Source organism: Mustela nivalis (assembly GCF_964662115.1).
Source record: "Mustela nivalis genome assembly, chromosome: 8".
Taxonomy (NCBI): domain Eukaryota; kingdom Metazoa; phylum Chordata; class Mammalia; order Carnivora; family Mustelidae; genus Mustela; species Mustela nivalis.
This window is the reverse complement of record NC_139027.1, coordinates 67,056,005-67,070,895: the sequence shown is the minus strand read 5'-3', so window position 1 is coordinate 67,070,895 and position 14,891 is coordinate 67,056,005. Positions and strand designations below refer to the sequence as shown.

General features: G+C 37.4%; 1 protein-coding gene across 3 annotated transcripts in view; it reads right to left on the bottom strand.

Annotated features, from left to right (window-relative positions):
* The window catches only part of PSME4 (proteasome activator subunit 4), a 114,448-nt gene that overhangs the window by 87,776 nt on the left and 11,781 nt on the right, over nucleotides 1-14,891 (bottom strand). For all 3 annotated transcript variants that reach the window (XR_014314890.1, XM_082743570.1, XM_082743571.1), the window contains exons 2-3: nucleotides 7,521-7,661; nucleotides 6,568-6,684 (exon numbers count right to left, since the gene is read on the bottom strand). Coding sequence is in view for 2 of the 3 variants with exons in the window: in XM_082743570.1 (XP_082599696.1) it covers nucleotides 6,568-6,684; nucleotides 7,521-7,661 (258 nt within the window). In the remaining variant the exon portion in view is untranslated. The remainder of the gene's footprint in view (nucleotides 1-6,567; nucleotides 6,685-7,520; nucleotides 7,662-14,891) is intronic.

Sequence of the window (14,891 nt, the reverse complement as noted above, 5' to 3'; positions counted from 1 at the left end):
CAGACTCTCACTCTTCCCAGATGACATGATACTTTAGGTGGAAACTCCAAAAGACTCCATCCCAAAATTGCTAGAACTCATTGCTAGAACTCAATCAAGGCACAGAAATCATTTGCATTTCTATACACCAACGATGCAGAAGAAAGTAATTAAAGAGTCAATCCCATTTACAAATGTCCCCAAAACCTTAAGATACCCATGAATAAACCTATCCAAAGAGGCAAAGAATCTGTACTCAGAAAACTATAGAAACTCATGAAATTAACTAATGAAGACACCAAGAAATGGAAAAATGTTCCATACTCATAGATTGGAAGAACTAATATTCTTAAAATATGTATGCTACCTAGAGTAATCTACACATTCAATGCAATCCCTATCAAAATACCATCAACTTTTTTCAAAGAACTGAAACAAATTATGCTAAAATTTGCATAGAACCAGAAAAGACCCCAAGTAGCCACAGGAATGTTGAAGAAGAAAAACCAAAACCACTGGAATCACAATTCTGGACTTCAAGCTCTATTACAAAGCTGTAACAATCAAGACAGTATGGTACTGACACGAAAACAAACACACAGATCAATGGACCAGAAATAGACCCTCAACTCTATGGTCAACTAATCTTCGACAAAGCAGGAAAGAATGTCCAATGGAAAAAAAAGACAGTGTCTTCAACAAAGGGTGTTGGGAAAAGTCGACAGCCACATGCAGAAAAATGAAACTGGACCATTTCTTTATACCATACCAATGGATGAAAGACCTAACTGTGAGATAGGAATCCATCAAAATCCTAGAGGAGAACATAGGCAGCAACCTTTGTGAAGTCAGCTCCAGCAACTTCTTGCTAGACATGTCTCATCTACAAAGGCAAAAATGAACTTTTGGGACTTTATCAAGATAAAAAACTTTTGCACAGTAAAGGAAACAGTAGGCAAAACCAAAAGACAACTGACAGAATGCAAGAAGATACTTGTAAATGATATATCAGATAAAGGGCTAGTATCCAAAATCTATAAAAACCTCATCAAATGCAACACCCAAAGAATAAATAATCCAATCAAGAAATGGGCAGAAGACATGAACTGGGATTTCTCCAAAGAAGACATCCAGATGGCCACAGACACATGAAAAAATACTCCACATCACCTGTCATCAGGGAAATACAAATCAAAACCACAATGAGATACCATCTTACAACATTCAAAATGGCTAAAATTAACAAGTCCGGAAACAACAGATGTGGCCGAGGATATGGAAAAACGGTAACCCTCTTACACTGTTGGTGGGTGGGAATGAAAGCTGGTGCAGCCGCTCTGGAAAACAGTATGAAAGTCCCTCAAAAAATTGAAAATAGAGCTAAACAGAGCTATCCTATGACCCAGCAATTGTGCTACTGGATATTTACCCTAAAGTTACAAATGTAGTGATCCGAAGGGGCATATGCACCCCAATGTTTTAGAGCAGCCAATGTCCACAAAAGCCAAACTATGGAAGGAGACCAGATGTCCACTGACAGAATGGATAAAGATGATGTGATATATATATATATAATGGAATACTACTCAACCTTCAAAAAAGAGAAGTCTTGCTATTTGCAATGATGTGGTCGAACTAGAGGGTATTATGCTAAGCAGAGTAAGTCAATCAGAGAAAGATAATGATCATATGATCTCACTCATATGTGGAATTTGAGAAACAAATAGGGGAAGAAAGGAAAAAAAATGAAATCAGACAGGGAGTCAAACTATAAGAGACTCAATATTAAAAACAAAGTGACAGTTGTTGGAGGGGAGCTGGGTGAGGGGATGGGGTAACTGGGTGATGGACATTAAGGAGGGCACATGATGTAATGAGCACTGGGTGTTATATAACACTGATGAATCACTGACCTCTACCTCTGAAACCCATAACAAATTATATGTTAATTAATTTAATTTAAATTTTAAAAAGACATTATTTATATTTATTTTTGTCACTGAGTGTGGATAAAGTATAGAGGTAAATTATATTACTTACTAATTTCGTTTGAGAATAACCACACAATACAAAAGGGGGGTGCTGCCTGCTTTAAACCTAGCAAAGATTTCAGCAAAGACACGATGTTTCTTCAAAAGACCAGGAATAGCCATAGTGAAACTTCTAAGGAAGAAGGGTTTCCATGAGAGAAAGAATGATGGCATACTTCAGGAAAAGACATGGTAATAAGCAGAGTATCAAGATGCAGGGGAGAACTATAAGCACTGACTGACACTAACAATGATAAGCTCTGACAAAAATTTCCAGGAAAGAAGAAAGCCATAAATATATATTAGCGACCATGCAGGACTTAAAAGGAACCAGCTGCCTTTGTAAAGGTACACCTCAGGGCAGGAAGTAAGACGCTTGATTATAAAAAAGCAAGTAAAAAACATACTGAAGAAGAAATTATTGAAAAACTGCCTTCTCTCTCCTAGCATTCACCAAAGATTTTCTGAAGCAGTCAAAATCAGCCAGGAAAATTTCAAAAAGATAACTTATTGGGGAGCCTGGGTGGCTTAGCAGGTTAAGTGACTGCCTTCAACTCAGGTCATGATCTCAGGGTCCTGGGATTGATCCCAGCATTGGGCTCTCTGCTCAGCAGGGAGCCTGCTTCTCCCCACCCCTGCCTGCCTCTCTGCCTACCTGTGATTTCTCTCTCTGTCAAATAAATAAAAATATAAATAAAATCTTAAAAAAAAAGATAACTTATTTTGAACACAATTAAAAGGTCCCTGAAATCTATGACAGTTATTCCAGTCAAAACCTAAATGGCCTCATATTTTAAGAAGGCCCAATCAATCTAGTCCATGCCATGTTTCCTCCCGCAGAATTAATACTCAAAAGGAAGCTTTACCACAATACCTTTATGCTAAATTTTGGGTTTTCATAATAAATATTTGTAAAAATATATTTGAAGATGTACCCTTTAGCTTCATGGTGAATTTTGCTCTTTTTATGGTTGAAATGGGTTTCCTTATTCTAACCCCATAAAGTCTTCAGGAAAGAAATGATCTCTTACCACTCTATTTGTGACCACTGTCCAAAAACCAATTAGGAGCTAAATTCAGGATGATCTACAGTCATTTTTAAAAAATTCTTTTCATTTAGGGGCACCTGGGTGGCTCAGTGGGTTAAGCCTCTGCCTTTGGCTCGGGTCGTGGTCTCAGGGTCCTGAGATCGAGCCCCATGTCAGGCTCTCTGCTAGACAGAGAGTCTGCTTACCGCTCTCTCTGCCTGCCTCTCTGCCTACTTGTGATCTCTGTCAAATGGATGGATAAAATCTTAAAAAAAAAAAATTCTTTTCATTTATATCATTTCACTATTTACTTATGACCTAAGAATTTTTTGAAGTCTGTCATCCTACCATCTGCAGTCATTTTCAAAAAATTCAATGGTAAGGGTGTAACAAAGGCTGCTAACTTCAGTGAAGCCTGAGAAATGATCAGGATTAAAAGAACTGAAATGAGGAGGCTAAAAGAAGTCACGAAATAATGAAAACATGCCTAGAACTGAGACAGAAAAATCAAAGAAGTAAATCTTAAATGACTTAATTTATAAAAAAGAAAGGAAAATAACGGAAGTATATAAAATGGTGCTCTTCAGGGAATGAGTTCGTGTGTGTATGACAAACAACTCTAGGTAATGAGAGGAGAGGTATACTGAAGAAAACCGTAGAAACTTTCCTAAACATAAAGCTCAATCACAAATAGTTTAAGAGATTTTTCTTAGGGGCGCCTGGGTGGATCAGTCGGTTAAGCCTCGGACTCTTGATTTCAACTCACGTATTACCTCAGTATTGTGGGTTCAAGGACCGAGTTGCAGAGCCTACTTACTAAAAAGAAGAAGATCCTGAGCCCAGCCTGGTGCGGAGCACAGGAAGCTCAGGAAGCCCCACCAGCTCATGAGGCATGAGCTCCTGGGCAGCTAGCTCCCTCCCACTCTCTCCTTCCCCACGCATCAGCATGAAAGCCTTTAGTCCAGTGAAGCCCATTAGAAAAGCCAGTCTTTTAGATCATAGCCAGGTCATCTTCTGGAGCAAAGCCTTGGTGGAGGACATGCTGGGCTTGCTGTACAACATGACTGTTATTCCAAATTCATGGAGCTGGTGCGCAAGCATCCCCAGAACAAGAAGATGAGCAAGATGAAAACCCTGCAACAACAAGATACCTTGGACCTGCACTTGTACCCCACTATTGTCAGCCCATACCACTAGTGACCTGGGCAAAGCCAGGCATCCAGGGCACCACTGACCACCCTAAACATGGGCATCAGTATCCTGTCCTTGCAGGCTTCTGAATTCCCTCCTGAATTAATGTCAAATGACAGCAAACCGCTCTGTGGCTGAATTACAGAGAGTTCATGTGTCCATGACTTTCCTTTTCTTTGCACAACAACAAATCCACAGGATTCGTTCTTTTAAGACACTGAACTACTTATTTTTCTAAGATTTTATGTATTTATTTAGAGAGAGAGGGAGAGAGTGAGACCATCTGTGCACACGAGGCAGGAAGCAGCAGAAGGAGCAGACTCATGAGATTACGATGCTGAGATTGTGACCCCAGATGTGCGCAGATGCTAACCGAATGAGCCACCCAGGCACCCCCTGAACTTATTTTTCAACCATTTCACAGTGTGAACAACAAGTTGAATGGACATTTTTTAAAAATGGAAAGAAAACTAAGACCATCTTCCCCAGGGTATTCTCTGACTTGGACTGTGATATTAGTTATTTATGAAAAAGACTTTTAAATGCCCTTTCTGCAGTTGTAAGATTTTCTTTATATAGTATTTTCACCATGGGGAGTGAAAACACTAAAATCCTAAGGAATTTGCCAATTTAAAGAGACTTTGCCTTTTTTCAAAGGTGGAACATGAATACTGGAAGAATCCAGTGTTCAGTTACTTAAATGAAGTCTTTTGGCCAGAAATAACCCTTTTGATGCAAGCCTAATGAATGCTCTGTGTGTGTGTGTGTGTGTGTGTGTGTGTGTGTGATAAAAGCCTGTGAACTCTTTAATTAGAGTTTTCTTGTATAGTGGCAAAGATGTTTATTTCTGCATACAAAGAAAGTGTAATCATGTACTTAAACATTAGTAAACTTAAACCTTTTATACAAAATAAATCATGTGTTTGCTGAATGGTGAGTGGCTGCTTTATTTCAAAAGACCAGTGTTTGGATTTTTTTTTTTTAAAGATTGTATTTATTTGACAGAGAGAGAGATCACAAGTAGGCAGAGAGGCAGGTAGAGAGAGGTGGGGGAAGCAAGCTCCCTGCTGAGCCAAGAGTCTGATGTGGGGCTTAATCCCAGGACCCTGAGATCATGACCTGAGCTGAAGGCAGAGGCTTAACCCACTGAGCCACCCAGGTGCCCCTAGTGCTTATATTTTTATTATGCTATGTTATAACTGAACCCAAATAAATACAAGTACAAATTTATGTAAACTGTGTAAGATTATAATAAACATGTCTGAAGTTAAAAAAAAGAAAAAAATGGTTTTTTTTTGAAGTAGCCCAATGCAAGGCTTGAACCCACAGCCCTAAGTTCAAAAGTCAGACACTTAACCAGATGAGTCAACATTTAAGAGTATTTTAAGACAAATATGCTAAGACTAAAAATTAAGAGCTAGATCACAACTAGATAAAGCCTTGTTAACAGGGAGAAATGATACTTTGCAGTCAAGTCTAAAATCACTATTTACCAAAAAGGACAGATCATCATACTGTACTCTGTAAACTCAGAATACAGAACGTACCAGAATTAGAGATCTGGAAGAGTTAGGATGTACGTAAAAGAAGTTATAATCAGCCAGACATTCATAATACTAGAATGTCTAAACATTACATTCTAGTGTGTCTAAACCAAGAAGCCATGCATGTGAATAGCCTGCATTCCATGAACAGTCACTAAAACTAATGCTTCTTTAACTGGGATGTGGGCACCCTCTGGAATATGCCAAGCTCCTCTCCTTGAGGTATTCATTTTACTTGAAGAATTAAAACACATGAGAATATATTATGAAGAACGCCAATGTGCATTATTTTCAATGATAAAATACTAGATTTCAAACAAAAATATGCTGTCTTTGGGGACGCCTGGGTGGCTCAGTTGGTTAAGCAGCTGCCTTCGGCTCAGGTCATGATCCCAGCGTCCTGGGATCGAGTCCCACATCGGGCTCCTTGCTCCGCAGGGAGCCTGCTTCTCCCTCTGACTCTGCCTTCCACTCTGTCTGCCTGTGCTCGCTTTCTCTCTCTCTCTCTCTCTGACAAATAAATAAATAAAATCTTTAAAAAAAAAAAAAAAAATATGCTGTCTTTGGCCACTATGGTAATGTTAACTGTCAGATATCCTGGTAGGAAATTCTTAAGTGAAATTTCAGGTATAATTTAAAGAGGGCAATAAATTATTTTAAGAGTCAAGTTATAAGGAAATGAGCACACTGAAATGTATATCTGCTTATCTCAAATAACCCAATTATTTCTCAATTATGACCAAATTCTAAAAGCCCCCAAGTGTTCCCAAAGAAGTACTTTAAAAGGAAACTTACTTAGGAAACCAATTTAATCCCAGATGTTCTGTCTTGGAATATAATATTCTTTCCACCATGTCATAAAGTGGTCTCCAAGGTAACTCCAAATCATCTCTTGAAAGAAGTTCCTTTTTCCTAACCAAAAAAAAAAAAAGTAAACATATATGAGTATACTCATGTACAGCTGTTTATATATTACACCTACTACTGTTAAATGCTACTGTCATCTTGGTGGGCTTTGCTTTCCCCTATCCACAGCAACTCACTGGTAGAATGCAGCAGTAGGAAAAATAATGCATCAGATTCTTATTGCTGCTCAAACCTCAAAGAGCCCCAGGTAAAAGGGGGATTTTTTTTTTTTTAAAGATTTTTTATTTATTTATTTGACAGAGAGAGAGATCACAAGTAGATGGAGAGGCAGGCAGAGGGGGGGGGGGAAGCAGGCTCCCTGCTGAGCAGAGAGCCCCATGTGGGACTCGATCCCAGGACCCTGAGAACATGACCTGAGCCGAAGGCAGCGGCTTTAACCCACTGAGCCAACCAGGCGTCCTAAAAGGGGGATTTAAATTTGTGCCACCATTACTGCCAATGAATTTCCTATTCTCCCATTTTATCTATGAAGCATTTAATGTTTCCAGCACTGTGCTGGGTACCTAGGAGTAAAGAATAAATGATTCATGACTCCTCTAGGATCTTACCACATATAAAATGGAAGAGAACTAGTTTAAACGAACAACAGGTGGCGTATGTTTCCATGTGTGCTTCAAAACAGAAGGCCTCACAGAGGAGACAGAATTTTAATTAATTAACACATATGGCTTAAACTTATGATAAAATTTTCTGTAACCTTTTTGCAAACTGGCAATTTGGGACTTGGGTCTTCTTACCAAAGAACACTTAGCTTGTGTTGCCTAAAACCTTGAAGAAACAAACCAAAAACTGTTAGGAGAAATCACAGGAAATTTACTTACTTTAACAAGTTGATCAAGAGACGGGCAAATCCCTGCATCATGCTGATTTCCAGTTTTGGAATTGATACCAGCTCATACAATAACTTGATAAAAAGAACATGATCTTCTTTGCTAAATTTTCTCCCATAAAGTCGAATATATCTGCAACAAAAAAAGCCAATATAGCCTTTAAATGTAAGTATGGTGACATACCCATATTCATTGCAGCATTATTCATAATAACCAAAGTGTAAAAGCAACATGGATGTCCATCAATAGATGAATGAATGAACAAAATGCAATGTGTATTTGTGTATGCATATATATGCATGTGAAATTAGCCAATCACAAAAGACAAATACTGCATGATTCCACTTATATGCAGTATCTAAAATAATCAAACTCACTGAAACAAAAAGTGGAATAGTAGTTGCCAGGGACAATGGAGGTGGGGCACACAAGGAAACCAGTTATTCAAGGAGTATGGGATTTCAGTCATGTTAAGATGAAAAAGTTCTGAAGATCTGTTGTACAACAATGTACATATCGCTAATAATCCTGTACTGTACACTTAAAAATTGTTAAGAGTAAATTTATGTTTTTGCCACAATAAAAAAAAGTGTATTATGACACCTTAATTTCAAATGTCCTTGATGTTAAGCATTTTATGTATCTACTCATTATGTAGGAAAAATTATTCTGTTTTAAGACTACCAATATTAATTTAATTAACAAAAGACTTATAACTGAATTCTCATCAAGAGTCAATGACCAATTACAATACTGTTGTCTTATTGTTGTTTGGTCTTCACTGTCTTTTGGTCATTAGTCACCCTGAAAGGCGTTCCCCTGCCCCCTTCCTTTTATTAAGCAAGAGCTCATTTAAGAGAATGATCTGTTTATATATAACTCCTAAAACTACTTAAAAACAGCATATCACAATATAAAGAATAAAACAGAACAAGAGAGTACAGATACATATAAGTTTACTGTTTAACCACAGCATCTTTGAAGAAAGAATAATGGTTTGCTTAGAATCCTAAAACAATACACCAAGTTACATAACTCATAATGCATAGTTATAGTAAAGTTAAGTTACTATCAAAAATCATATAGTATTTTACCTCGAAGTTGTACACTTTCAGTTTTTTAACTTTAGATAACCAAGGTAATCAAAAGCATCAACTTTAAGTAAAGGAAAAGGTGTCCCAAAAAGAAGACTAATTATAGACTATTTTGAGGATGCATTAAGTAACAAAAACTTAATTAACCAAAAACTTACTTAGAACAAATTAGTGGACACTTAAAAATCATAAAGTCCCTTGAGAAATAATCATTTTACAGACAAATACATAAACCAGCAGAAAATTAATATTCCTTATATGGTCTTTAGCACTTCCCCAATAGCTAGAATCAAAAGGAACTTTTAACTTCTAAAATTAGGATATCTAACTGCTTTTCCTTTCCATAAATTCCTCAAAATTCTTGGTCCACTAAAAACATAAAACCTTTTTCATTTTCTCACACTGTTGTGTATTTATTTATTCATTCAGCTCTTTTCTGTTGTTTCAAGATACAATCCCATGATTTCACCTTAGTACCCTGTGACCCCATAGTACAGGCAGCAGAGCAATGAAAGCGAGATACTCTTTTGCTTCTGCTATTAATCACCATGCAAGTTTCTTAACTACAGTGGGCTGGTAAAGCAAATGGAATAGCGAAGGCAATATATAAAAACCCAAAGCCCAGGGCTACCAGAGGTATTTGAAGATGCTGAATAAATGTGGTATAGCCTCTTGCAGCCTCCCCTCAAGTTCACTCTAAATTCTGAAGTAAAAGAATCTATGCTACTTTCAAATGAAAGCAAACTATACTCCTAAAAACTACATGGAGCAGAGTTCAAAGAGCCATCCTTTGCTTTCAGTGGCTACTTCTACTTCAAGTCTAGCCAGGACTGGGGATGCCCCTGGGGTTCTGTACTTACTCCTCTCTGTGGCTAGGATACTTCTGGGGGAAAAAAATGGGGAAACATGGCTCTAAGCCACCAAAATAATTTAGCTATAGTCCATTGCATTTACTGCAATAGAAAGAACTATATGCTTAACATTAGGATCACAAAATTCAGAGCCTCAAATTTAGTATTATGAAATGAAGAGACCAACAGGGGGATTCCTAGAGGAGGTAGAACTGCTGACAAAACTAGAGATGTTAGGGGATTACTCAGAAAGAAACCTATTTTCCCTGTCAACCAGGAAACAGTTCTTGTCAACCAGAAAGTGGTTCTTGTCTCAGCATTTCTCAAAATGCAGTCCAAGAAATAGTCATTCTGAAGAGCACAAAAAGTACAAGAAGAAAATTAATAATTGTTTTTCATAAAAACTGAGAAATTCAGGGGTACCGGGTGGCTCAGTCAGTTAAGCATCTGCTTTTGGCTCAGGTCATGGTCCCAGGGGACTGGGATCAAGTCCCACACTGACTGCCTGCTCAGTGGGGAGCCTGCTTCTCTTTCTCTCTCTTCCTCTGTGTGTTCTCTCTCTCTAGCTCTCACTCAAATAAATAAAATCATAGTGTATGTGCTGCCGAAGTGAGCACTAAATAAAATCTTAAAAAAAAAAAAAAAAAAAAAAGCGAAAAGCCCAATCTGATATTTAGATACAACCACCTAAGAACTCCCAATTACATAAGGACTCCTTCAAATCAGTAAACCCATTTAAACAACCCATTTAAATTTATTTTTAAAAAGATTTTATTTAGGGGCACCTGGGTGGCTCAGTGGGTTAAGCCGCTGCCTTCGGCTCAGGTCATGATCTCAGGGTCCTGGGATCGAGTCCCGCATCGGGCTCTCTGCTCAGCGGGGAGCCTGCTTCCTCCTCTCTCTCTCTCTGCCTGCCTCTCTGCCTACTTGTGATCTCTCTCTGTCAAATAAATAAATAAAATCTTAAAAATAAAAAAAGATTTTATTTATTTATTTGACAGAGATCACAAGCAGGCAGAGAGGCAGGCAGAGGCGGGGAGGGGGGGCGGGAAGAAGGCTCCCCACTGAGCAGAGAGCCCAATGCGGGGCTCGATCTCAGGACCCTGGGATCACGACCTGAGCCGAAGGCAGAGGCTTTAACCCACTGAGCCACCCAGGTGCCCCAAAGACACAAAAGACTCAGGTAGGCATTTCTGAGAAGACAACATAAAGATGACTAATAAGTATATGTAAAGATACTCAACACCCTTATTCACCAGTAAAAGCAAATTAAAAACAACAGTAAGGTACCACTTCACACCCGCCAGACTGGCTAAAACTAAAATGCCTAATAGTATCTGGTTTGGGTGTACTGTAGAACAACTGGACCTTTCATGTGTGAATGTCGGTGTATAAACTCGTATATCCACTTTGGAAAAAGTGCCTTGATATTACCTAGTAAATGTCTATTAGACTGTTTAAAATGCATATACCTGAGTTCCATCTTAAATCCAGACCATTAAAATACCAGGAGTGTGAAATGCAATAAAATTGTTTAAAAAAAAAAAAAAAAAGAAATAAAAAAAGAAAAACTCAGGGTGGAGACTAAGAACCTTCATTTTTCAATAATTACTCCAGTTGGTTCTTCTGTATATTTATGTTCAAAAATCCTATTTTTGACCATATTAAGAGATGTCATTTTTTTCCAATTAATTTTCACTTCAAGTTTTAGAACTAAAAATTATTATTAGATGTCTCAAATTACTTGAAAACCTTGGTAACACTCATGATTGATCTTTTAAACAGAATATTTCTTAAATTATCCAAAATATACAGATGATGTCATTTATGTTCCATCCTCCCAGAGGAGCGAAAAACTATGAAAGATAATACAAAAGCACTTTTTACCTGCTTCCTTCCTCCTCCCAACCTTACAGTGTATTAATCAAATGCTTTAATTTTTAATCTCAAGGAAAGAAAGGCAGTAGCATACCAGGAACAGTAGCTATTTAATAAAGCATGGAATACTGTCAAGGTTTTTTCTACTATATATCCCGAACATAGTTTAGTATTCATTACAAGGAAGTTTAAAGTAATATAAAATTATACATTACTGAAATGAACTAAGAATTAGAGCTTGACGAGAGGCTAAAAATACTGGTTTTCATACAAGCTTTGTCATTCACCAGTTATTTTTCTTCAAGGCAATCACTGGGTTTCTAAGGTTCTAACTGTATCCATCAATCAAGTAAAATTAACATCATTTCAGAACTATTTGTAATTATAAAACATGTACAACATTTAGTAATGACATTTAATCTTAAGTAAATGCTTTATTTTGGGTAGTCCTAGTCAAAAGACCAAAAAAAAAAAAAAAAAAGGAATTTTACCTATAAAATTTAAAAACCAGAGTTTAACTATATTCATTTAAAACACTTATAAATTTTTTTGAAAGATTTTATTTATTTGAGAGAGAGAGAGAGAAAGATAACGTGCGTGCACTAAGCGGGGGAGGGGCAGAGGGCGAAGCAGGCTCCCAGGTGAGCAGGAAACCGCAGGCTGCACTCAATCGCTTTTAAAAAATTCTACATCTAGGGTTGCCTGGGTGGCTCAGTCAGTTGATGGTGGAGCATCTGATTCTGGATTTTGGCTCCGCGCTCAGTAGGGAGTCTGCTTGAGATCCTCTCCCTCTTCCTCTGCCACTCTCCCACCCTTGTTCGTGCTCTCTCTCTCTAATAAATAAATAAACCTTAAGGGAAAACAAAACAACCCACATCTAGCAGTACGTCCTAAGTAATAACCTAGAAAATCAAAGTCATAATGCCAACCCACATGCGCAGTAAAATTCTCCTGGGGGAAAAGAAAAGGAAGCTGACATAAGAGAATAGTTTGTTAAATTCTAGTTTATGCCATTAGATAATATGTAGTCATTTAAAATTATGGTTTTAAAGAACTTTAGTGGATATGAAATGAAATGTCATATAAAGAAAAAAAGCAGGATACAAGGGGCACCTGGGTGGCTCAGCAGGTTCAGCATCTGCCTTTGTGTCAGGTCATGATCTGGGGGTCCTGGGACCAAACACCAGAACAGGGAGCCTGCTTTTCCCTTTCCCTCTGCCCTGCTCACATTCTCTCTCTCAAATAAATAAAATCTTTCTTGTTTTTAAAGATTTATTTATTTACTTAAGAGAGAGAACATGGAAGGAGAACAATGTGGGGTTTAATCCTAGGACTCTGGGATCATGACCTGAGCTGAAGGCAGGCGCTTAACCAACTAAGCCATCCTGGTGCCCCCCCCAAAAATATTTTTTTTAAAAAGCAGGATACAAAACATATATGAATATAACCAGAGAAAAATACATAATCATACATTAAGATTAAAAGATAAAATAAACACCATAACACATTACCTCTATGTGGTAAAACAGAGTGATTTTCATGTTCTCCTCTATAACTTTGTTTGTTCTAACTTTCTAAAGTAAGAAGGCATTATTTTTGTAATTAGAATTAACATGTAAAAACATTTCATATCAAATTTTTGTTATAAAATACGATGTTTAAGATCAGGTAATGAATATTTCTGCATTTCTACGTTTCCCTTAATAAAAACAGCCCTTATCAAAATTACTAAAGTCCTGCTTAAAACAGCACAGAATTCAAGTTGTATGGTTCTCACTAACCAAAAATGACATCAGAGCATGAACCATGGTAACTGACTGCAATGTATGTTTAAATCCATTGAGTTCATAATGAAACTAAAAAATACTAAATACAAACAAAAGAAAACCCCACAGGTTATGCCCTTGAAGAATGGTATCGAACCAAATCATTATCTTAAAAACTGGTAAACAGGGTGCCTGGGTGGCTCAATCTGTTAAGCCTTGGACTCTGGATTTCAGCTCAGGTTGTGATCTCGGCGGTTAGATTAAGCACTCCCTCCAAGGACCCCATGCTCAGCTGGGAGTCAGCTGCGAGTCTGCTGGGAGTCTGCTTGAGATTCTCTCCTTCTCCCCTACCCCTGCTTGCATGGGAACGTGCTCTCCTCCCCCTCTCACTCTAAAATTAATAAATCTTTAAAAAAAAAAACTGGTAAATAAAGAGAACCAATGAAACATTTATCCTGGTTTCTACAGGAATTGTACCTCAGGGTAAACAGTAGTTCAGGTATAAAAGTTTTTTAGAGAACTTCAGCTAATAAGCAAAGAACCATTTTGCAATCTCTAAAGAATGTACAATGGCTATTAACATCACCATACATGTATATCATGTATACCATATACATGATAACTAGTCTTGATAAAGAAAATGAAATTTTAGGGGCGCCTGGGTGGCTCAGTGGGTTAAAGCCTCTGCCTTCGGCTCAGGTCATGATCCCAGGGTTCTGGCATCGAGCCCCGCATTGGGCTCTCTGCTCAGCGGGGGGCCTGTTTCCTCCTCTCTCTCTCTCTGTGCCTGCCTCTCTGCCTGCTTGTGATCTCTGTCAAATAAATAAATAAAATCTTAAAAAAAAAAAAAAATGAAATTTTATATGCTGAATAGCAGCAACAAAATCAATGACTGTATGTCTCTAACATTTCAATCAGACTTCAACTAAAAGTAATTAAAATTATATAATTAATAAAGCGGACTTTAAAACAAAAACTGAGATTACAGAAGCTGTGCCCTCTTTTTAATCTTCTATGGAATACCTAGAAAACAGGTCAAAAACTCACTTTATTCTAATACGGACATTATTCTGGCCAAAAAGTCTAATTATAATAAAATATAAATTAAAAAATATTAACACAGTATAACAAAAAGCAACCAAATTATTTAAAAACACATAGTCTTAAAAATTCAATAGCCAAGATCTGATTTAGGGCATTCCCCCTCTAAGAAGCACTTCCTTTAAAACCGAAAACCTTTAAAGGCACAACCTTTAAAACCAGATTCAAAACAATAATGACTATTCTTACTGTTATTACTTAGCATTATTCTGAATCTAGGGATTAAAGAGCAAACTAGGAAACACAAATAGGGGTAACTGTTTCAGGAAGGGTAAAACAATGTTGTCATCAATGCTATGATTTTCCCTAAAACATCTAAAATCAGCAACAAAAAATCCCGCTTTTAGACTGAATAAGAAAAGCCATAGACTATGTTTCTTGAAATCGGCAGCCTACCTTACAGTAACCAGGTAAAAAATAGTGGTGAATGGAGGTAAACTGCCATTCATAATATCAACAAAAAGATTAATTAGAAATTTCTCTAAAACAGTGCCTGCTCAGCAGGGAGTTTGCTTCTCCCTGTCCCTCTTCTTTAGCACCCCCTCCCCCGGCTCATTTTCTCTCTCTCTCAGATAAAATCTTTTAAAAAAGGAAACTTCTCTAAGAGAAATGTATAGGAATTGCATTTTAAAACAATAAAACTGTACTAAAATGTAAAATATCTGAATAAAT